General features: G+C 47.1%; 1 protein-coding gene across 4 annotated transcripts in view; it reads left to right on the forward strand.

The window, feature by feature from the left end:
* Window positions 1–21,724, forward strand: part of Ntrk3 (neurotrophic receptor tyrosine kinase 3) — a 376,580-nt gene that overhangs the window by 106,628 nt on the left and 248,228 nt on the right. For all 4 annotated transcript variants that reach the window (XM_087901410.1, XM_087901411.1, XM_087901413.1 and 1 more), the window contains exons 5-11: window positions 4,274–4,431; window positions 5,517–5,659; window positions 6,060–6,201; window positions 6,740–7,036; window positions 13,552–13,575; window positions 14,927–14,991; window positions 15,905–16,007. In XM_087901410.1, coding sequence (XP_087757536.1) covers window positions 4,274–4,431; window positions 5,517–5,659; window positions 6,060–6,201; window positions 6,740–7,036; window positions 13,552–13,575; window positions 14,927–14,991; window positions 15,905–16,007 — 932 coding nt within the window. The remainder of the gene's footprint in view (window positions 1–4,273; window positions 4,432–5,516; window positions 5,660–6,059; window positions 6,202–6,739; window positions 7,037–13,551; window positions 13,576–14,926; window positions 14,992–15,904; window positions 16,008–21,724) is intronic.

Consider the following 21,724-nt stretch of genomic DNA (forward strand, 5'->3'; position numbering starts at 1 on the left):
TAGGCAGAACCCTACAAGATAGAGGTTTTCTTTGTTCCTTCCCTCCTTCTTCCTTCTTTCCTTTCTTCTTTCTTTCTTTCCTTCCTTCCTTCCTTCCTTCCTTCCTTCCTTCCTTCCTTCCTCCCTTCTCTCTCTCTCTCTCTTTCTCTCTTCCCTTTTTTTTGGACTCCATTAGTTAGTCTTGGAATTAAGGCCAACAATTAACAATAGGCTCTCATAACACCCCTCCCAAACTTTCTGTGTAGACCAAGAAAGAATCAGTCAAGCAAGGAAGGAACCCATAGAGTGTGAGATAGCCTTTGCCAGCTATATATCTGTCTATATATCCGTCAGAGGATTTGTATCTACCATATACAAAGAACACAATTTAAAAACAACACAGTCAAGAAGATAAATAACCCAATTAAAAATGGGCTGAACAGAGTTTTCAACAGAAGAAAATAATGGCTAATAAATATCTCAGAAGGCATTTTTCATCCTTAGCAATCAGGGAAATAAAAATTAAAACGACATTGAGATTTCATCTCACTTGTCAAAATGGCTGTTTCAATTTCTAATATTGTAAGTAATGAGAGATAAAACCCACATGCACAAATGCTATCGGAGACACACAGGAAATGTTTAAATGTGTTCTGTCAGGTGAACAGAAGTTGAGGAACACGGGCTCTAGCAGCCAGTCTAGCTGATGCCCATGTTCGTGAGTTAGAGAAGATAGTCCCTCAGGAGTGGTGTAGCCCCACTCCAGAGCACTGGGTCTGAATTCTAGCATTGCTGGCTGGATTCTCCGAGAAATGCACAAACTACACAGCTGTCCATGGTGACTCCGTGCTTATAAAACATCGTTAACTGGTGGCCTAGTGGTTTCTTCATATCTCGGCGGACAAACTCCATACTCTGCAACGGGCTGGTAAAGCTCCTCTACCATTGACTTCTTTTCCCACTTCAGGTGCTCCCTGGACATGACCTCTGTGCTCTGCTGATCTTTGCTTTCCCTGATTGCTTCCCTCTACCTCTCCTCTTAGTCTTCTCGGCAAGAGCCCTGGAAGTCAGGGGAGTCCCGTGGGTGGCCCCTGGGCTCTGCAGCATTGGCCCAGGGAAGAAGCGATGGGAAGTAAACAGACAGGTTTGTGTGATGGCTGGAGTGTGGAGTGTGTATCCTAACTCCTCCTGTTAATTATTTTTCCCATTGATGTGGGGAATAACCACAAGAGCACTTTAAAGAGGAGTTTATGTGGGCTCATGGTAGTTTGAGGGTAAATTCCATCATGATGGGGCGTTACCATGATAGAAGCACAAGATGGCCGGTCACGTTGTGTCCACAGTTAGAAAACGAGACAAGTGATAGAGCTCACCTTACGTTCCCATTTTAACTCAGTTTGGGTCCTCTCAGTCCATCCACATTCAGGGCAGGTATCCCCTCTTCATTTCTGCTCCTCTACATCCAGTGTCTCCGTGGTGTTTATAAATCCCGCCATCAAGTTGACAGAGAGGATTAGCCATTCCACCCTTCAGTCCACATTATTAGATGGACTTTTTTGTTTGTGTGGGGACTGTCTGCCTCTTAAGGTTGCTGTGAGAAGCAGATTCCTGGTAAAGGTTGGGCCTTTTCCCTTTCCTTTTTCAAAAGACCCTGAAGAATGAGAAGTCATGGATGCTCACAGGCTAAGAGGATGATTAGCCGTGTGACTGTACATACTACCTGTGCTGTCGTAGTCACCAGGAACAGAGTTCCTCTCTCTGCCCCCTCCACCCGCCACCCGTTTCCTGTGAGCTGACAAATGCTGACACGTGCTTAGCTATTTTAGAATTTGCCAGTTGTCAAAAATACCCCGTGCTTAAAAAATATTCAGTGACCCAAGTGCCTTTTCTCCAGGTGCCAACGGATCGATCCCCTCAATAGCCCAGAGAGAGAATCATGTTCCCCTAATGGCTCCGGCATTCAGATTCAGCCTGTGTGCTTTGAGAGTTTGGGGGATTGATTAGCCCTGTCCATCACTCTCCTAATAACCCAATAGAGGAGGCATCTGCCTTTTCTAAGGCGCAAGGAGACTCTGCGGAGAACAAGGACTCGGGACTTGACTCTTTCCCTCTCAGCCATTCTTCTTCCCTGGGCTGAATGCTCCCAGAGGACAAGGTCTGCCTTATTCATCTCTCTATTAACAGCATTCAACCACAGCCAGATACAGAACAGGTGCTCATTAAGGAATCATTGAATTCATGAAGGGATAAAGCTGGTCCCAAGATAGGCTCGGGATACGTCTTGGAAGTAGCTAACTACCTACTCCCCCAGTGAAAATGTGTCTGGGGATCCATCTTAGGTACCGTGATTGCAGCGGTGCACAAAATGGATTATATCTCTGGCCTCTGTGGAACTTAATTTTTTTTTTATCTTTGAAGACAGAGAAACAAACTAATATGAATATTTAAAGTGCTATGAAATAGTAATAAATCGTAAACAGGTAAATGCGGCCGGCGAGGGGCTGGACATTATTAGGACAGGGCTGTGGTAGCTTTGATATGATGGTGGTCAGGGAACGCCCTACAGTTTCTTAATGAAGTGAGGGGAACCAGTCTTGCAGATATGTTGGAAGAGAGCTTGGCTGGCAGGCAAGACAGCAAGGATAGAAGCCCCGAAGCGGGTCCAAACTGCTCACATCAGTGAGCTTGTGCGTATCAAGATCAGTGTGGCTGGACAGGGACAGGTGTTGGGCAGGAGGTGGCATGGCTGAATAGGGGTAGGGGTGAGGCGGAGGTGACATCCCAGGATGATGGAGAAATATAGGTAGAGTATGGCTTTGCTGACCATGAGGAGCAGGTGACATCGGGAAGGTGATGGAGAAACCCAGATTTCAAAGGGCTTTTAATTGCAACAAAATGGGAAGCCGTGGGGAGGCTTTAGGAAGATGAGCATCTCCGCTTAACACATGTAAAAGGGTCCCTTTGTCCAGTGATTTACGTGGGTAAAAATTGTATTCTCTGTGAAATTATTACTTTTGAAACTCAGTGCATGGACTTAATGCTATTTATTCATTATTTGTTGCATCTTTTGCGACCTCACTTAACCTCTTTTCCTTTACTATTGTTATTTATATTTTCTTTTATTTGTGTGGTGTGTGTGTGTGTGTGTGTGTGTGTGTGTGAGAGAGAGAGAGAGAGAGAGAGAGAGAGAGAGAGAGAGAGAGAGAGAGAAAGAGAGAGAGACATGAGTATGTGTATATATGTGGGCATCAGTGTGTATGAGGAAGTGTGGGCACCCTCATGTGGAGTACAGAGACTGCTGTTGCCTGTTTTCCTTGGTTGAAGCTGGAGCTCACCAATGCCAGCTCTTCTGACTAGTGATTTTCTTCTAGGAATCTGGTGTCTCTACCTCCCGAGTGCTGGAATTGCAGTTTGGCCACGATGCCCTCTTGGCATTTACAGCATTTTTATAGGTGCTGGGGGGGTCACAATTCCATTCTTATGCTTGAATGCCGAGCACTTTATCAGCTAAGATACCCCCAGCCCCTTTCCTTTATTACTTTTTAAGTTATTTTATTGGTATATATTCATTGTACATAGTGATGGGTTCCATGGAGATAATTTATTTCAAGTGTAACATGTGAGTGGCCATATTTATTCCCAGTTGTCCTCTTTCTCCTTGTTCCCCCATCTAGTTCCTTATTCCCCTCCTTCCCCCTCTCCCTTGCCCTTCCTTCCCTCCCTTCCCTTCTTCCCTTCCCTTCCCTTCCCTCCCATTTCTCCCCTCCCTTCCCTTCTTCCCTTCCCCCTCCCCTCCCCTCCCCTTCCCTTCCCTCCCCTTCCCTTCCCCCTCCCCTTCCCTCCCCTTCCCTTCCCTCCCCTCCCCTTCCCTTCCCTCCCCTTCCCTTCCCTTCCCTTCCCTCCCCTTCCCTTCCCTCCCCTTCCCTTCCCTCCCCTTCCCTTCCCTCCCTTCCCTTCTTCCCTTCCCCCCTTCCCTTCCCTCCCCTTCCCTCCCCTTCCCTTCCCTTTCTTTCCCTCCCTTCCTTTCCTCCCTCCTTCCTTCTTTCCCTCCCTCCTGTTCCTCTTCTACCTTCAAGTTTACCTCTGTCTTGTCTCTGACTGTCTCTCTCATGGTTTTATGCATCTAAATGCAGTCTATGATCAATGGATGAGAGGAAACATGGTATTGTCTATCCGAGTCTGGCTCATTTCATGGAGGAGCAGCGGGGGGGGGGGGCCCCGCTGGCCTCAGCCTTGGGAGGGAGCTGGGTCATCCACCGTTCAGGGATTCCTTCCCCTCTCTTCTTACCCACAGGAGACTGGAGCAGAACTTCTTCAACTGCAGCTGCGACATCCGCTGGATGCAGCTGTGGCAGGAGCAGGGGGAGGCCCGGCTGGACAGCCAGAGTCTTTACTGCATCAGTGCCGATGGCTCCCAACTCCCTCTCTTCCGCATGAACATCAGTCAGTGCGGTGAGTGAGCTGCAGCCCTGCCTCATCTGGCCCGCATTCCACACACCCCAGAGAAGGGGCTGTCCTGTCAGGGTCTCCTTCCCAGCCCTCTCCAGTCTTGTCCTCAGCAGTGGGCGCAGATCAGACCGATCTTTCCCCTTCTTGGTCATCCTGTCTTGAGCCAGCCGTGGGAAGGCTAGTCTTAGGGAGGAAGGCCGAAAAGAGCCATATGCCATTCGCAGCAGATAAGATTACCTTTCTCTCTGAGTCGCCTGTCAATCAAACATGAAGGAGCATGTCTTAATGTCCAGGCGCTGGCATTCCTGTACCAGGAGCTTCCAGGCTGTTTTCTAAAGGATCAGCTTCTATGCCCAGCCAGACTCTAAAGGATGGAATCTCTAGTGCCCGTGGGAACCTGTCACACACCAGCTGCTGAGACTCAGTACCCCAAACATTGGAGCTGTAGGCTTGGTTGCTAGAACGTCATTCCATGAACAGGTGCTCCACTCACACCCACGATGTCAGAGCATCCCACTGAGTGTGTCTCGGTTCTGAGGTCTGCAGAGGAGGGGCTGCGAATCAGCTGGAGCTGACAGTCATTACTTTTTTTTACGTCGATTCAGCGAAAGCAGTTTAAAGAGGGAGGAGTTTATTTTGGCCCGCAGTTTCAGGGTACAACCCGCCATGATGAAGAAGTCATGACTGTGTAAGGGGAATTTGAGGCAGTTGACCACTTTGTGTCCATAGTCAGGAAGGAGAGAGAGAGAGAGAGAGAGAGAGAGAGAGAGAGAGAGAGAGAGAGATGAATGGTGGCACTTAGCTCACTTTTGCCTTTTTATTCAGTTCAGGCCCCAGCCCATAGCATGGCATCTTCCCGCCTCAGTTAACCTAGCTGAGATATTCCCTCAGGCATGCTCAGAAGCATCTCTAAGTGATCTTCGAGCTTGTTGAATTGGTAGTCGCCATCACACAGTTACAGCCATCACACGAGTTCAAGCAAGTTACACTCGAGTTGCCACGGGGCAAGGCCAGAAGCGCCCAGAGGCAGAGCTCCTCTGTGTGCCATTCTCTGGCATTTTACCTCCCTCTCCTCTCTGACCTCCCAGATCTCCCTGAGATCAGCGTGAGCCACGTCAACCTGACCGTCCGAGAAGGAGACAATGCTGTGATCACTTGCAATGGCTCTGGTTCCCCCTTGCCTGACGTGGACTGGATAGTCACTGGGCTGCAGTCCATCAACACCCACCAGGTAGGTATCCTCTGACCAGACACATTAAGAGTTAGGGACCTAGTATCCCTTAGTTATAAAGAAGAGGGGTAAACTGGGATCCTGTCCCCCTGGGAAGAAGCACACAGACTCAGATTCTATCTAGATGGCACGATTTCTTGTCATTTCGATTGCTTCTGCGGTGCTCAACTCTCTGTGCTTTGGTTTCTTCTTTTGAAAAAAAGACCCAACTTCGCCATTTACCACCCAGTATTCATACGAGGATCAACTGAATCACACAGAATCTGGAGCATGGTCTGTGTGCTTTCACTAGATAGACTTCATTCACCTTTTACTCGGTTTCCGAAGGTATTAGGGGTTAGGAAAGGAGGCCATCTTTGTATAAATGGTTTGACAGTTATCTTCTGATTGGGGTTTTCAGACCAATCTGAACTGGACTAACGTACACGCCATCAACTTGACCCTGGTAAACGTGACAAGCGAGGACAACGGCTTCACCCTGACGTGCATTGCGGAGAACGTGGTGGGCATGAGCAATGCCAGCGTTGCTCTCACTGTCTACTGTAAGTGGATGCCATCATGGACGCCAGAGAGGTACCAGGAGGAGGCTGGGAATGGGGCAGGTCCATGGCTAGAACTCATCTAGAGGCTCCGACCCTGGCCTTTCAACAAGGGCAGAAAGGTCGTTCTAAGACAAAACTGAAAAATAAGCTCTTGGGCAAAAACAAAACAAAACAAAACAAAACAAAAACAAAAACAAAAACCAAAGCAACACCCCCCCAAAAAAACCCAAGAAAGAATGTCCTTGTCCCTCAGTGGATGGTATACCTCTGCAATTCAGTCCCATTTTCCAGAATCTCTTAAGTTGGTCCATTCAACTTTGGCATCCCTGAAAGGACTCAGAAGGGAAGCTCCAGCTAAGATAGATCCCAGGAGCTAAAGACAGGTGGCTCTTCCCTTCTATTCGCTGGTGGTGGGAGCTCAGCTTCACCCAACCGTCTCAGGGCAGGGTGAGAAGTGGGATCCCCATCCTGCTTCCTAGGTCTCTTCGGTCCGTTAGGAGACTCCGTGTCCTCGAGATCAGCTTGCTTTTCCCCACAGACCCTCCACGCGTGGTGAGCCTGGTGGAGCCCGAGGTACGTCTGGAGCATTGCATTGAGTTTGTGGTGCGTGGCAACCCAACCCCCACGCTGCACTGGCTGTACAATGGGCAGCCCCTGAGGGAGTCCAAGATCATTCACATGGACTACTACCAGGAGGGTGAGGTCTCCGAGGGCTGCCTGCTCTTCAACAAGCCCACCCACTACAACAATGGCAACTACACCCTCATTGCTAAGAATGCCCTGGGCACAGCCAACCAGACCATCAATGGCCACTTCCTGAAGGAGCCCTTTCCAGGTGAGGCCTGTGCACATTTCTTCTGGGAACTGGGGGTGTGTAGTTTGAAAAAAGAATAGCACTGATAATCACAGTCACCTACATAACTGAGCTCACATTGGGACAGGGACTGACCTTGTACTAGCCAGAATAGCCTCCCATGGCTACCACAACAACCTCCAGGATTCCCTTCAAAAACCTGCTGTTCATATAAAGATGTCCTGTATTACAGTAGTTAAATCAGGGATACATTAGAGATGATGATGCAGTACAGAATCCTGACCCAGATTGCAGAATACTTACCTGAGTGTGGTATGCTGGACTCTCCACTGTGCTTCTACGAAGCTTCAGCTTCCTCACCTGTGAAGCAGACACAAATGTGAGCACATGGCTCCGCTGGGAGTTTCCTGATTTTTGAATGAGTTAAGATGCAAGCCTGGTATATGATAACTCAGTGACTCTCCACTGCAGTGAACTTCAGAGTTGGTCCAAGTCAACCTCATGTTTAACAGACTGCTGTCTCAAACCTCAGCCAGCTATTCAGCAGTAAGGCTTGCCTTGGAACTGGCCTCCAGGCCTGGGTTCTTTTCTGCTCTTGTTCTGTGGTAACTTGGTGGGGAAGTAGCTGATGCTGTCAGATGCGGACGGTGCACATGTCACACCGGCTAGAGCTAAGAGTTGTAGTAATGGAAGATCTCTGAGCCTGGGGAGGTGATTCTGCCCCTTTCAGTCTGTTCAAACTCTTTCCTGAAGTTGGAGAGGAAGAAAAATCCAAAAGGGCCTAAAGAAAGTGGCTGGTTGTAACATTTCTTGGTGGGCTATACAACTGATACATTTCTGTGTTTCTTCGCTGACTTGTGCAGGGTCAGGCTAGGTGACTTCGTGATCTTCAGTTCTCAGAAATGAGAGGTTCTATAGGGACAAAGGGTAGTATAGGGGCTGATATCACACACTTTCAAAAAGGGGAAGCACCAAAATCTAGCACCATGCAACATCTGTCTGGAGGAATGGAAATTCAGAGTTACAAACAACTACAGGGCATTTGTCTCAATGTAAGGGATGGAGAGCTGCGGCCCCACAAGTACCACTGGAGACATGAGGCTGCATGTTGTCCTAAATGTTTGTCACTGAGATCCAGGGAATGATGGAGCCATTTCTCAGAAAAGGCTGAGAATCTGCGGGTAGTTGAGACCCTAGCAGTACCTAGGCCCTGACCCTCCCAATACCATCCAAGTGTACTCTCAAAGAAGCCCCAAGATGTTTCCCATCATGGACCACAGTGGGCTCTCCTTTGGTTAGAAGAAGAGTCCTGGCCTGTAATGTGGCGTCAGTGGGTTTTGAATAGGAAGACAATTTGCTCTCATGGCCCACAAAGTTGACATAAAGAGCTAGTTTGGCCCCCAGAACTCATCTGCATCCTTTCTCCATGATGGATTGAGTGCAGCAGCATTTCTGTTTCCAAAGGGAAGCTCTTGGGACATGGAGAGAGCTCTGGACTATTAAAAAGGGAGGTGAGCCATTCTGAGCTCCTTCCCGCAGGGATTATTCTAAATGTTACAGGGCAGCAGGGGCAAAGGGTGATGTTGTGGGTGTAGCCTTTCTCTTGCCCCCTCTTCTTCCAGGAGAAAACAGTAACTCAGTATCCTTCAGCCATGTAGACATGGCCTCTGTACTTACAGGTATACACACCATAGTTGGCTGCTGATGCACCTCAGGCTTGGTTTTCAAGGTTCCTAGACAAGCAGAGTCAGTATCACCTGGGAATGAGTTAAAATTCAAATTTCCAAGCTCCTTTAGTTCTTTTGAATCAGAGGCTCTGGGGTGAGCTCTGGAGAGATGGATTTTTCACTTCCTCGGGTGACTTTGACAATCCCTCCTTTGCAATCAGTTACCCTTAGCAATTGGTGGCAACTCAGCCCAGGAGGAGGGAAGGAGCGGGGATGGAACCCCCACTTCCCGAGAAGCTGCAAAAACAAAGCGGCACACCTGAGAGTCTTCCTCAGACTTGTCCGTGTTTCAGGATGGGCCACACTGTGGGGAAGTTTGCTTGTTTTATGAACCGTTGTGTTCAAGAAATTGATGGATTATGAAAGGGCAGTGGTAGAAACAATGGGCCAGCCATGTCAAGCGACAAGATACCAATGTTCGGAGGAGTAAATTATTCGGAGGAGCAGGCAGGGATAACCTACAGCCCCCCCTGCTCAACCTTGCGCCGGCTCGATGCTGGCCGCAAAGGCAGTCTGTGGATCCCACTCTTCTTTTTGGCCTCAGAGCGTTAAGGCGTCTTATTTATCACACTCAGATGTGTGCAGCCAAGTGCTGCGGTGAAGAGCCAGATCTCTGAAGCTGGACAGACTGAGGTACGAGCTCCATCTGCGATTCTTCCAGATAGGGAGCCCAGGTTGCTAGGCCGGGGCTTAGCACATGGACAGAACTCTGGGCCTTGTGAAAAGTGGCAACTGCTCCATGTCTTCACTTCTTTGCCCGTGAATGGAAATGATCAACTTGCCTAGGTTGCATTGACGAGCAAATGACGTTCATTCTGTCCACCAAGTGCTCAGCAGTGCACTTGAACATAGAAAACACTTCATTGCTATTGACACTTGTTCTGGTTTCGGGGGTGCAGAGATGATGAGAATTCAGGAGTTCCAGACCAGTAGCCATTCTTGGTCCAGGTAGGAAATTCTAGTCCGTAGTCCCAGGGCAGGTTAGGGTTGTGACCGTGGACCAGCGACACCGGAGTTCAAGTGTTGACACAATTGCGTGTAAGCTGTGACCTCAGACAAACTGCTTAACTTGCTTCTCCCTCAAAAGTTGTGATGGGGGTATCTGGAGAGAACTTGGTGATTCAGGTCTCTTGCTGCTCTCTCAGAGGACCTGGCCAGTGCCCAGCTCTCACATCACATGTCTCAAAGCCACTTGGGCGGGATCTCATGACCTTTCACAGCCTCCATGACCACCTAGGTACACATACATAAGCCTGATAAAAATAGATCTTGTTTTTTTTTTTCCCCAAAAAACTGTTTTGGCAAGGGACTGGAGAAATTGCTCTGCAGGTAACAGCTCTTGCTCTAAAAGCACAAAGGCCTGTGCTTGAATCCCTAGAACTCTGTGCATGGCTGTAACCCCAGCACCAGAGGGCCGGGGACATGACAGACTGATCCTGATTGGTGAGTTATCTAGCTTCTGCATACACACACAAGGCTGTGCACATAGACAAATCATTTACAGATGCACATGTATTCTCTCTCTCTCTCTCTCTCTCTCTCTCTCTCTCTCTCAAGCACACACACACGCACACGCACGCACACACACACACACACACACACACAATTGTGTGACAAGTTCTTAGAGAGTTACTACCTGGGGCTTTAGGAAGCATATGCATCCATCTATTGCCCAGGCCTCATCCTGTTGGTTCTATCCTTCTCCCCGCGCTGTGGTAGGAGTCAGAAGAAGGACAATTACTAGTATTGTTTTGTTTGTTTGTTTGTGCCCCTCCACCCCGAATAAACATGTGAATTCCTGCTAAGGGTAGAGAGCAGCCACCATGTCTTCTGTTCTGGAGCTCACATGCTGCCTGCATGTATGCATGAGGCCTGGCTCCAGCAAAGGACTTGGTGATGTATGCTCAAAATCATAGACTGATTTTGAGATTACAGGGTTCAGACACTTGGCCAAAATATTTGGCCTGCTGGAAAAATATTTTTTAATAAATGGGAGCCTTCTGAGAAATATAAAATAAATGGATACTGTGGATTAATCTGGCTCGGCTCTCTTTTCATGCTCCAAAGCCTATGCTAAAGCCCCATTTCCCCCATTATCCCCCAAGCCAGAGCTTCCCCACAATTACACAGAACAGGAAACAAAAATCCAGCCAGGCAACAGTTACTGAAAATGGGCCTTTTTTGATGGACTTCGCAGAAGCCACCCTATTCCCTGCAAACAGTCAATCATATCCTACTAGTTCATATTAAGTGGCCTGGTGACTAAAATTCCTAAGAGGACTTGACCAAGGGTCTGGTAAGTGGAGGACCACAGTGATGAATGAATGAAATAGCTGATGAGCCAGCCAGTGAAGGATTTGTTCTTACATTTCAGGGCCTGGCAGGCTTGTGACAGGGGGTTGGTGTTGTGGGGCATGGCTTCCAGAGGCATTACCAACATCCTTATTGCCTGAGAAGTCAGGCAAATTCTCAGAGCTGGGACCACTGCTCAGCAGTAGAGCACCTGTTCAGAATGCATCAGCATGGAGCTGGAGGTGTGACTCAGTGGTGGAGGGTTTGCTTGGAATGCACCAGGGCCTGGTGACATGGTTTGGTGTTGGAACACTTGCCTGTGTGGGGCCCTGGATTCCATATTGAGCAACACAGCCCCTTAAGATGCAGGAAGACCTTATGAACCAGAAATGCTGAGTTGAGAACTACCAGTCCTGATTCGATTTCACTCCACTTTGAAATAACTTGAGCTCTAAAAAAGGTCAAAATTATAAAACATTGCAAAAAAAAAAAACTTTCTTCTACCTTTCCCTTGGCCTGCACGGATGCCACTGAGTATTTTTCTCCCTTTTTGGTCCCTCGTGTTGAAGAATGCAGGATGTTAACATGGCTTATCCGAGGTGAGGCCAACTTTAGCATTTGGTCAAGATGCTGTTCGCCGGAGTCCTCCACTGCACAGTGACTTATTTCACCCTTAGTTAATAAGAATAAGGATCTGAAAGGTCACCAATAGCTTGTTTCTCACCATCTTTCCAAGAAGAAGGACGCTTAAAAGAAATCCCACACTAGCTCAGAATTGAGAATACTAGAGGGTTATTTATTTAGGGGTAGACTCACAAATCACAATCCTCTGCTTGAATGGAGAACAGCAACCGAATCCCGCAGCCGGAAAAGAGGCCGGACACATGCTTTACATCAGCATAAATAGTATAAGAGGACATGCCCGAGTGGGTGGTAACTTAAAGGCTACTGGCGGTAGGAATTCCTCCAGCATTTCCATACAGCAATTTCAGCATTTATGAATGATTCTTGCCTGAGCAATTATAACTATAGCATTTACCAAAGGAGGATGGTTTTTGTTTCCAGCCTTCCCTTTATTAGTTGGAATCACTGTGAAGGAGGGCGTCTCCCACCCATTTGCTCAGCTATACATTTGTGTATATAAAGGACTTGTGGGTGTGGTTTTTTTTTTTTTTGCAATTCATGTATTTGTTGTCTAGGTTTTCCATGATAAAGTGGCGTAGACTGGGTATCTTAAGTAGAAAAAAATCCATATTATCACAGTGCTGGAGATTAGGAATCTGAGACCAGCTGTTGCCAGGCTAGCTTTCCTCCAAGGCCTCTCTCCTTGGCTTGTCGGTGCTGTCCTTGCTGCATCTTTACTTGGCCTTGCCTCTGAGTGCATCAATGTTCTAATCTCTTCTTATCTGGTCCCCAAAGGCTTCATTTTCACTTATGCCCCTTATCTCCAAATATAGTGACATTCTGAAGTACTGGGGTTACACCTTAGTTCTATGGATTGTGAAGCAACACAGTGCAATCTAGAACACCCCATGACTCTGACTTTTTTTTTCCTCAGATTATTTACATTTCAGCTGGGCATCCTTGCCTGCTTTCTCTTTCCAGGACCATATATCTTTAAGTACCTTCTCGTTTTCTGGTGCCGCAAGCTACCCAAAGCACATTTTTAATTTTCCTGTCTCAGATATGAAGTAGTCCATTCTTTGAAGAAGTTATCTTTCCTTTTGGTGGAGGAGGGTGCCACTCACCTTCCGATGACTCGTTCTATCACCTGCTCAAGTTTGAGCAGTGCTGGAGAGTGGTGAAGAGCCCAATCTTAGATTTGAATCCGCTCCAATTGATTCCTAGATGAATGGTATTCAATTAGTTCATCTCTATAACTGCTATTCATCTTCTAGGAGATTATAAAGGCCTGAAGGACATAGTACCTGAAGCACTGAGCACAGCTCCTGGCTCATAATTAAGGCCCCTTTAAGGATTTTCTTTCATTATTGGGGAGAGCCATTTCTATAGGTCAGCGTTCAGGTAACACATGTCCATAGGATGATATGAAGATCCTAGGGGGCGGGGCATCTCCCAGGCTTCTCAGTGACCTGCCAGCCTTGCCCACACGTACTGAGGGAAAGAAGTTAATTCTAGGGTCATGGCTGGAGCTGCTGTAAAGCACCGGCTCCAGTGTTCTTGAAAAAGGAACAGCTGTGGACAGGAGGCGGCTAGGGCCTCAGTCCTCTGCCTTGCAGTAAAACTAGCTTGATTGCTAGCTCGGAGGTGGGCTTCCTTCTCTGAGACGAGGAGCTGCATCTTTTGAGCCTCCGTTGGGGGAAATATCTGGAGAGGGCGTACACTGGTTGGAGGGCGTGACTTAGGAAGGTTTCCTAGGTGTCCCTTGCTGTGGGAATGGGGGATTGTGGTAAGAGAAAGAGGTCCCAGCTAGTAGGTTGCTATCCTATACAACCTTCTGATCTTTTGCTGTTATTATATTTGTTAATTGCATCTTTGTTCTTTTCTTCCCCCCAGAGAGCACAGATTTCTTTGACTTTGGTAAGTGTGCTTGGCTTTGGGTTTGAAACACTTGTGTCCTGATAGTTTGGTAACTGTTAAATACAGACTTCCCTCTTGCCTAGTCCATGTTCCCGGTCCCTTGGCAGTTGAGGGTGTTAGTACATTATGAAAAGGACGAAATCCTATGCCCACTTGGACAGTTGCCCTGGACCAAAATTTCTCCTAGACAACTAGCAACCGTCTTGTTCTGTAATGGTATTAAATACAGGGTTGGGTAGTTGCAGAACTGAGCAACTTGGCCCCACTCGGTGTTTTTTGAGGTATGGCCATATTGCAAACCTCTCTTCCCGACTGAAAAAAGTCTGCAGCAGGTGAAGAACAGCTCTCAGGACCCTCACTGATCATCTCAGTTGTTCTTAGAGAGAAAATGTGGGGCCTGGGAACTTGCCAGTGCATCTCACCTGCCTTTGGCCAGAACCTACCGAGGGTGGAGTTGTGATTTCTCAGGGGCTCACATATCCTTGAATTGCGTCACTGAAGTTCAGTTAGTAATAGAGTTGAGGGCAGGGCTGGATAGTCCTTGACGGAGTTGGGGTTTCGCTCTCTTTTTTGTTTACTCCTCCATGGTGGGAGCAGCAGCAAGCATTGCCCTTTCTGCCCAGTTTCAGGTCAGGGATAGTAGAACAACCCTACTTAGGAATATTCCAGCCCTTTGGCACAAGTATAAGTTCCAAATGTGACTCCTTCCCTTGTTCTTGGTCATAAAAATCTCGTATAACCCCACAGCTGTCCCTTAAGAGAATTCAGAGCTGGGAATGTTTCTTGCCAGGAGGTGATTGTAGTCAGAGGATGCCCCTCGGTGGTGTTTCCTGATCCGTTAAATGTTGTTCCAACTGCCACTGTGTTCTGAAATCAGTCTTAGGGGCATAGCTAGAGGGCTATTCATTAAGACGTGAGCCTGGATTTCACTGAGGCCTTCGAGTGAAGGTGGGAAGGAATGAGACAGGAAGGGAGAGCGAAAGTGGCTCCCTAAGCATGGGATGGCAATGTCAGTGACAGCTCCTGTCACTGTTGAAATCTCCCTACTCGCCATGCTAGCCAGGATTCCAAGCCGTTTTCATTGTCCCTGTCCTGCGCTTCAGGGTGAATGTTGCCCAGACTGTGGTGTGTTCTCTGCGCTAGGGCTGGAGGTGGGATAGAGGTCTGCATTCTTTTGAGTTTTTTGTTTTTTTATACCACTGAATTGTGAGACAGGTAGCTCTGTTGGGGCTCACTCAGTCCCTGGGGGTGTCTGCTCAGCTAGGAGGGTGACTCTAGGGACAGAGCAGGCATGAGCCGGGATTCCTGGTTAGTAAGCTAACTGCCCTTCTCTCCCCTGTCTTCTTTTCAGATTCTGATGTGAGCCCCACACCCCCTGTCACTGTGACCCACAAACCAGAGGAAGACACTTTTGGGGTGAGTTTCTTTCTGATCTAGAGGAGAATACTGAAGGGTAGAGTCATTTTCGGACTTCATTTCAGGTGCTAACTTCCCCACATAGTCTCTTACTTGAAGCAGTACCAATGGTAGAAAAAAAAGAAGCAATGGGGAGAGCTTCCCTTTGAGATGGTTTAAACCATCCATGTTTGATGAGAGCGCCTCATTGTTTGAAGAAGCCTTTGAGAGTCAGCTCCAAGACCCAGGGCTAGGAAGAGAACAGTTTGAAATTCCCAGACTGCTATGAGCCAGGCCCAGCAGGCGTGCAAGGCCTGCTGACTGGACAAACCTTCTATAAAACCCCAAATTACTCAGAGCCTCTCCTTGGATAGGTTTTCCCGTGCCTGCTTCAGAGTCTGAGGCTTTCCTGGGGAGACATAGAAAGGAGTCTGTTAATCCAGAACTCCTAGCCTTCTCTGAGTAGAAATGCGGTGTAAAGATTTCAGTGGAAAGATAGAGAATTTACTTGCTAGCCGAAACACTACACAGAGGTTTCTCTCAGCTTGCTGTTGCAATTGAATGGCTCCCAGGTAAGAGGGCTCAGAGTATTGAATCTGGGAACCTCCCCTTCATCAAGCTTATTAATTTATACTTTTTTAAATAAGAATTTGAAAGTTCTTTTTGAGTCTCACAAACCACTCTTAAAGACGTAACTCCAGGGTTGCCCGATAGTTTGACATCGTGACATGGCCTTGCCACATACAGAGGTGTCACCGGCTGCGCTGGGCACGCAGGTGTCAGGTTACACACACCTCAGTAGCAGAGGTGTTCGAGGGTCCCGTTCTGCTGAAACTTGTTTGTTCTCAGCGGGCACACCCATTACTTCCGAGGCTCGGAGGAGGCTTCCCCATCACGGCGGCTCCTGACCGTCTCTCCGTTTGGCGCCTACTAGGTATCCATAGCGGTCGGACTCGCTGCCTTTGCCTGCGTCCTTCTGGTGGTTCTCTTCATCATGATCAACAAGTATGGTCGCCGGTCCAAATTTGGAATGAAGGGTAAGGTGGCGCTTTTTGGTTCCAAGAGTTCCGTAACGGAAGCCTAGCTCCTTTTCATCACAAGATACTGGTTTCGCTTCCATGTACTCTCTGAAGAAGCCTCTGCTGGTTGGATCTCCATAGTCCCGGTGGAGACCCCTGTCTGTACCCTGTTCTGGGTAATTATGGACCGAAGACTGTGTTGGGATCTATGGGAACCAAATATGGATGCTGGAAATGAGAAACTACTGGTTGCTCAGATGGACTTGTGTGATGAGGTTTGAGCAGAAAGTTGGCTATGAGGCAAATGACAATCCTTTTCATTAGTGGTGGTCGAAGGGACGCCATATTTGAGTGATTCTTTTTTCTCTTGTCTGTACTTGTCTTTGAAATCTCATTGTGTGATTTAGCCCGTGAGATGGAGGGTGGTGAATTCTGGTATTGAAAAGCTGTCTGTGCTGCTTGCTGTAGCTCAGCACGTAGTTCTACACAGAATCCTAGATTGGATGCCAAGAACAACACGGTTTCTAAATCTGCTGGCCAACTTCCACGTCAGAGTACTCGGCCCCATTAGGGCAAGAGTGGAGTGCTGGGATGTGGTGTTCTGCCCAAGCTCCTGTGAGGCATCTGGCACAAAAGGGGTTAACATATTGAATTAGCATTTACCTGCCTGGTCTCAGAGATGGATATAGACCAATGATGTGAAAGAAACTGGGTGCTACCGGTTCTAGAATTGAAACCTGATTTTCAAAATGTCTTCCCAGCTGGGGCTGTTATGCATGGCTGATGTTGGCAGAGGTGGGTGGGGAGGGAGAGTTAAAGGTTACTTAAGCAACATCCATGCTGATGTTTGCTGGTGACATCATGAAACCCAGAAGGATGAACTTCTAAGGCTTTGGTACTAGAAGCTGGTTTTTGTGGTGGAAGTCCTGACTCTGGGGCTCAGGAATTAAAACAGAAAACATGAATGATGTTCACAGGAGCAGCAGTCTATAGATTCATATGCAAAAATACATGTTTGAATGGCTACATGGTCAAGGGTCAAGTATTTGTACGTAAAAGGAGCCAAATTTGGTTTATATTCTCAAGATTCTGGGCCTCTCTTAAAAATTAAGGGTACTAGCATATAGAACTACTCAGAGGTGGCCAAAGGGTTGAAATGTGGGGCCAGGTAGACCCGCCTTCCTGGAGTCTTCTGCTTCTGAACTCTTGACTTTTGATGAATGGATCGAAGCAAGCCAAGTTTCCTTTTGCTTCTGGGTCTTCCTCTCTTCATCCTTCCTGTTTTCCCACCTCCCACCCCATTTCATTCCTCTTCTCCTCCTCTTCCTTCTTCCCTTCCTTCCTGCTCTTCTTCCTTCCTCCCCCAGTTTTGTGGGAGTCAGGGCTGAGCCTAGGGGCCTCACACAGGGTAGCTAATTGCTCTACCTTTGAGTGATATCTCCAGTGTTTGTGGATAATTTGAAATAGTTTGACCAAGAGAAATATATATGCTGGTAATTTCCAAAGAGGAAATCGGTTTTTAATGGCTCAAACAGGTCCAGACTACTCTTAGGCACTTTGATTGAAGACACTTTTTCTTCCAACTCTTACCATTTGTCAAGCAGAGCTCCACAGGTTTAGATGGGATGGCTACTGAGCATCTCAAAGCCTTCTATCTTGGGTAATCCTTGGGTCCTTGGCTATGGGTATTGATGTGTGTGTGTGTGTGTGTGTGTGTGTGTGTGTGTGTGTGTGTGCGCGCGCGCGCGTGATCTTTTCCTTATTCCCCACAAGAAAACATCAGGATATGGACCAAAAGGAAGAATGGGGCATTATTGTTCTTCCCCTGAGGAGGCACATCAGCAGCTGAGACCCTGAAACACTCTTGGCAGTGATGTGAGAGCAGATTTTTCCTATTAATTGTCATCCTGTTTCTGGAACAGTGTGTCCCATGTTGGATGAATTAGGCAGCATCCAGGGCGGTGCCTCGTTCTCGGCATCTCCTGTCCCCTGATCTCTGTTTCTGGGCTGAGCTGCCTTATTTAGTCCCGGCATGTCAAGGAGGATGCGTTCCCATAGGTAGAAGCAAAACATCTCCTTTTCTAAAGTCAAGAAACTTGAAGCTAGGGGCAAATGGAGAGAGATGGTGCACACAAGACTGACTATTAGAATTAATCTTGCATCTCTCTGATCTTAATCATATCCCATTTTATTTAGGTTTCATCTCACTTTAGAATTAATAAACACCATTTGCCACAATAATTTTGATCTTTGGTTGTCAATGGACATATTAGCTACTGTCAATTTTAACTGCTATGACCAGATCACTAACAAGATTTTTTTTTTATCCTTCATGTTTTGAAGTTCATCATGGTTGGAGGGCCTGATAGAGTTCATGGTGGTGGGAACACATGGCTTGGGGCTACTCACCTCTCAGCTCACCATGATGGAGAGATCAGTTTTCTCTTTCAAATCTTCAATCCCTGGGATGAGGCCACTCATATTCTAAGTGGGTTATTCTTCCTCAGTTCTCTCTGAAATATATTTACTGACACTTCAAAGGTGTGCCTCAATCTCCTAGGTGAGTATAAAGCTAGCTGAGTTGAAGTTAACACACTGAGTGTCCAAATTTGGGGGGCGAGGGAAGTAGCAGCATGTGTACCGGAAGGCTCCCAATTCTGCCTTAGGGGAACCCCATCTCTTTACATATACTTTCTTTCCAGCCTGAAATTTCAGATCTGAATGAGAATCCACATTTGACTCTTTGGGTTCTGTACACTTGTTTACTTCCTCAGAGCCTCTATTTCCTTAAATTAGGACCACTACTACTTAACTGTGGGGTTGCTGCATGCTGTAATGTATAGGTAATTGGCCGTGTTCATTAGCATCCCATCGCTGTAGCAAAATCCTTAAGGAAATCGGCATATCAGAGGGAAGGTTGCTTTTGGATCATGGTTTTGGGGAATCTGAGTTCACTGACACTCAGTCTGTCATTGTGGTTGTGCATGGAAGAGGGCCCCTACTCACCTCCTAGTGGCATAGAAGCCAAGAGAAAGACGGGAGGAGGCTGGGATCCCAGTGTCTATTTCAAGTCATATCGCTAATGACCTAACTTCCTTGGCTCTACCCAGTCAGTGCTCCACCACTGCCCATTAGTGCCCCACGCTGGTGTCCGGGCCTGTAGCACACTGTCTTTAAGGACATTGGAATCTGTATCCTAACACTGGCATATAAAATGGGTTTCCATGTCTTTCATTTCCCTCTTATTTCTTTTCTTGATGCCTTAGTCTTTCTAGACCCCTTTTAATGTCCTTTTGTGAAATTATAGCCCCCCAGACTCCAGCATGAACCTTTCTGTTACAGACAGTGTGCAGTAGTAAAAATGTCCTTATTACACACTGCCCACAGTGCGTTCTCATGTTTTCCCTCACATATCATCTGTCTGTCCTCCCAGGCCGGGAGCAGCTTACAGCAGAACCCATTCATCACTCAGTCCAGCATGCCGGAAGCTTCATGCTGCATTGGACGGGTGCTTGAACTTAGAAATGAACAGCATCCATTTTATGCATTTCATTTGCTTCTTTTCTTGAAGGGCTTGTTGTGTAGCCCAGGCTGGACTCTATATTTGTTGTGTAGCCCAGGCTGAACTCTATATTTGTTATGTAGCCCAGGTAGTCTTATGAATTCATAATCTTCTTGCCTTAGCCTTCCAAGTTCTGTGATCTAACCTGCCTTGTTTATATTAGTTTTGATCATGAAAAAACTGAGTTTATGAATCTGCAAAGGGTTAGTCTGGGCTAATTTAGGAATCTGAGCTCTTTTGGAGTTGGGAAGGATTGGAAGATGCTCACAACACTTCTTGCTCTCTAGCCCTGCGGGCAGCCTGGCCATATAGCATGTGGCTGTTGAGATGCAATTGAAATGATCTCCATTACCTCCTGAGAAATAAGATGTACAGACGAATACCAAAGCTGACTGAATAGACGAACCCTCGCGTTCCTACTATTTAAACTATTAGCATTTTATTATATATTCTCATTGAATGCTTTATTCTTAGGACAGATTACACACGGCGGATACAATGAAAACCCTGTAACTACCACCTCCGGCCCTGTTCTCGGAGGTAGCTATTAGCCTTGGCCCAGCGCGCACCTGCCAATTCTCCTGTCTTAGTCTTCCTCCGTATCTTTTCTTTTTCACATCTCTGCTGTTTCTGAATACCAGCCCTTCCCCAACAAATTCGGATCCCATACATAATTGACAGCCGCTTCCCCTAAATGATAACACTGAGTTAGTGGTTGGTAGCTAGTTCACACACACACACACATATACATATATATGTACGTATATGCATATGTACATATACACACATATATATGCATGTGTATGTATACGTATACAGATATACATATACACACATGCACACACATCCCTATAAATACCCATATGCATACTTATACATGCTGTATATTTGAGTATGTTCACAAAAAATGCACTACTCTTCTCTTACTATTTTAGTATAAATGCATGTTCTTCCTCTAGCTCACCTGCCTTTTGCCGACTGACTCGCCTGGTGTCTTAGAACTGGCCATAGATTTGGGTGGACACCCACTTTATGGAAGGTGAGCATCTTAGCCAGATCGCATAGACAGGAACTGAAAGTGTAATGTCTCAGGACCCTCTTTAGCAACTTCCAACTAACCCATCCATCAAAGTCTTGGCCTGGGAATGTGAGCTCATCTTCTCTTGGAATCTTAAAGGTTTCTAAATGATGCTGAGCATACGGCAGGGGTTTCTCTCTGCTACTGATGAAGCATAGTGCCTCAGCCTGACAGGGCTGATCTGTGAAGTATCTGTATGGCCTGGGATGGGACCAATCAGACAGACCTCCTGCTGGAGCATGGCCCTGCAGGAACTTTCTCCCCACTGTGCTAGGCCTTCACTCTTTGATTGCCAAATCCCGGGGTGGCCTGGCTGGGTGAGGGTTGAGTACTGTGAGGCTCATGCCTGGGTCTGTTTATTGGAAGCACAGAAATGTCCAAAATTATTTTGGAGTTTTAACAGTAATTATGTTCTGCTAGGTCCTTGCTGGCCTGGGAGAGAGAGTTTAGAATTTCTGGCAAGCTCATCCTCATGAAATAATTTAAAATTAGGTCTTAGAAGACTGGGACTATTATCTGGCCTGGGTTCCCACATCTGAAGAAACTGCAGCTCAGGAAAGGGACTGACTTGTTCTGGTTGTTGGGCAAGAGCAAGCTGGGCTGAGAAGACCCTACCTACAGCCTCCCCACCTCTCAAGGCAGGACAAATGACCTAACTCCTTTGTGTCAGCTGCCCCAAGTGAGCATTCTCAGTACACCTGGCATCGGCATGCCACATCCTCCTTAGAACAAAAGTCAGATAAGGTACCAACATCTCTGAGAAATAATAAAACAGCCCTTGAATTTTCACATAGGGTGACATCATTTTGAAGGGAAGGAACTGTGTGGTCTTTGGCGCCTTTGCTTCATGACTACTTGAAGATCAGAAATGACTAGGTGGGGGGGAGGTCAACTTTATACTTCCTGGCTTCCTAATACATCCTCAGAGAAAGCTGTTGAATGGTTTCGCAGAACTGGAATTTGATCTTGGGCTTGTTAGGGTGATGCTCCCATTGTGCAGATGAGGAAACAGAGGCGGGAGTCATGCAGTAAGAACTCAGAGCCCAGAGCTGCCTAGAGTACCTGGTTCTACTTCCTCACGGACCAGGTGAGGGC

This window comes from Myodes glareolus, chromosome 24 (assembly GCF_982192425.1).
Source record: "Myodes glareolus chromosome 24, mMyoGla1.1, whole genome shotgun sequence".
Taxonomy (NCBI): Eukaryota; Metazoa; Chordata; class Mammalia; order Rodentia; family Cricetidae; genus Myodes; species Myodes glareolus.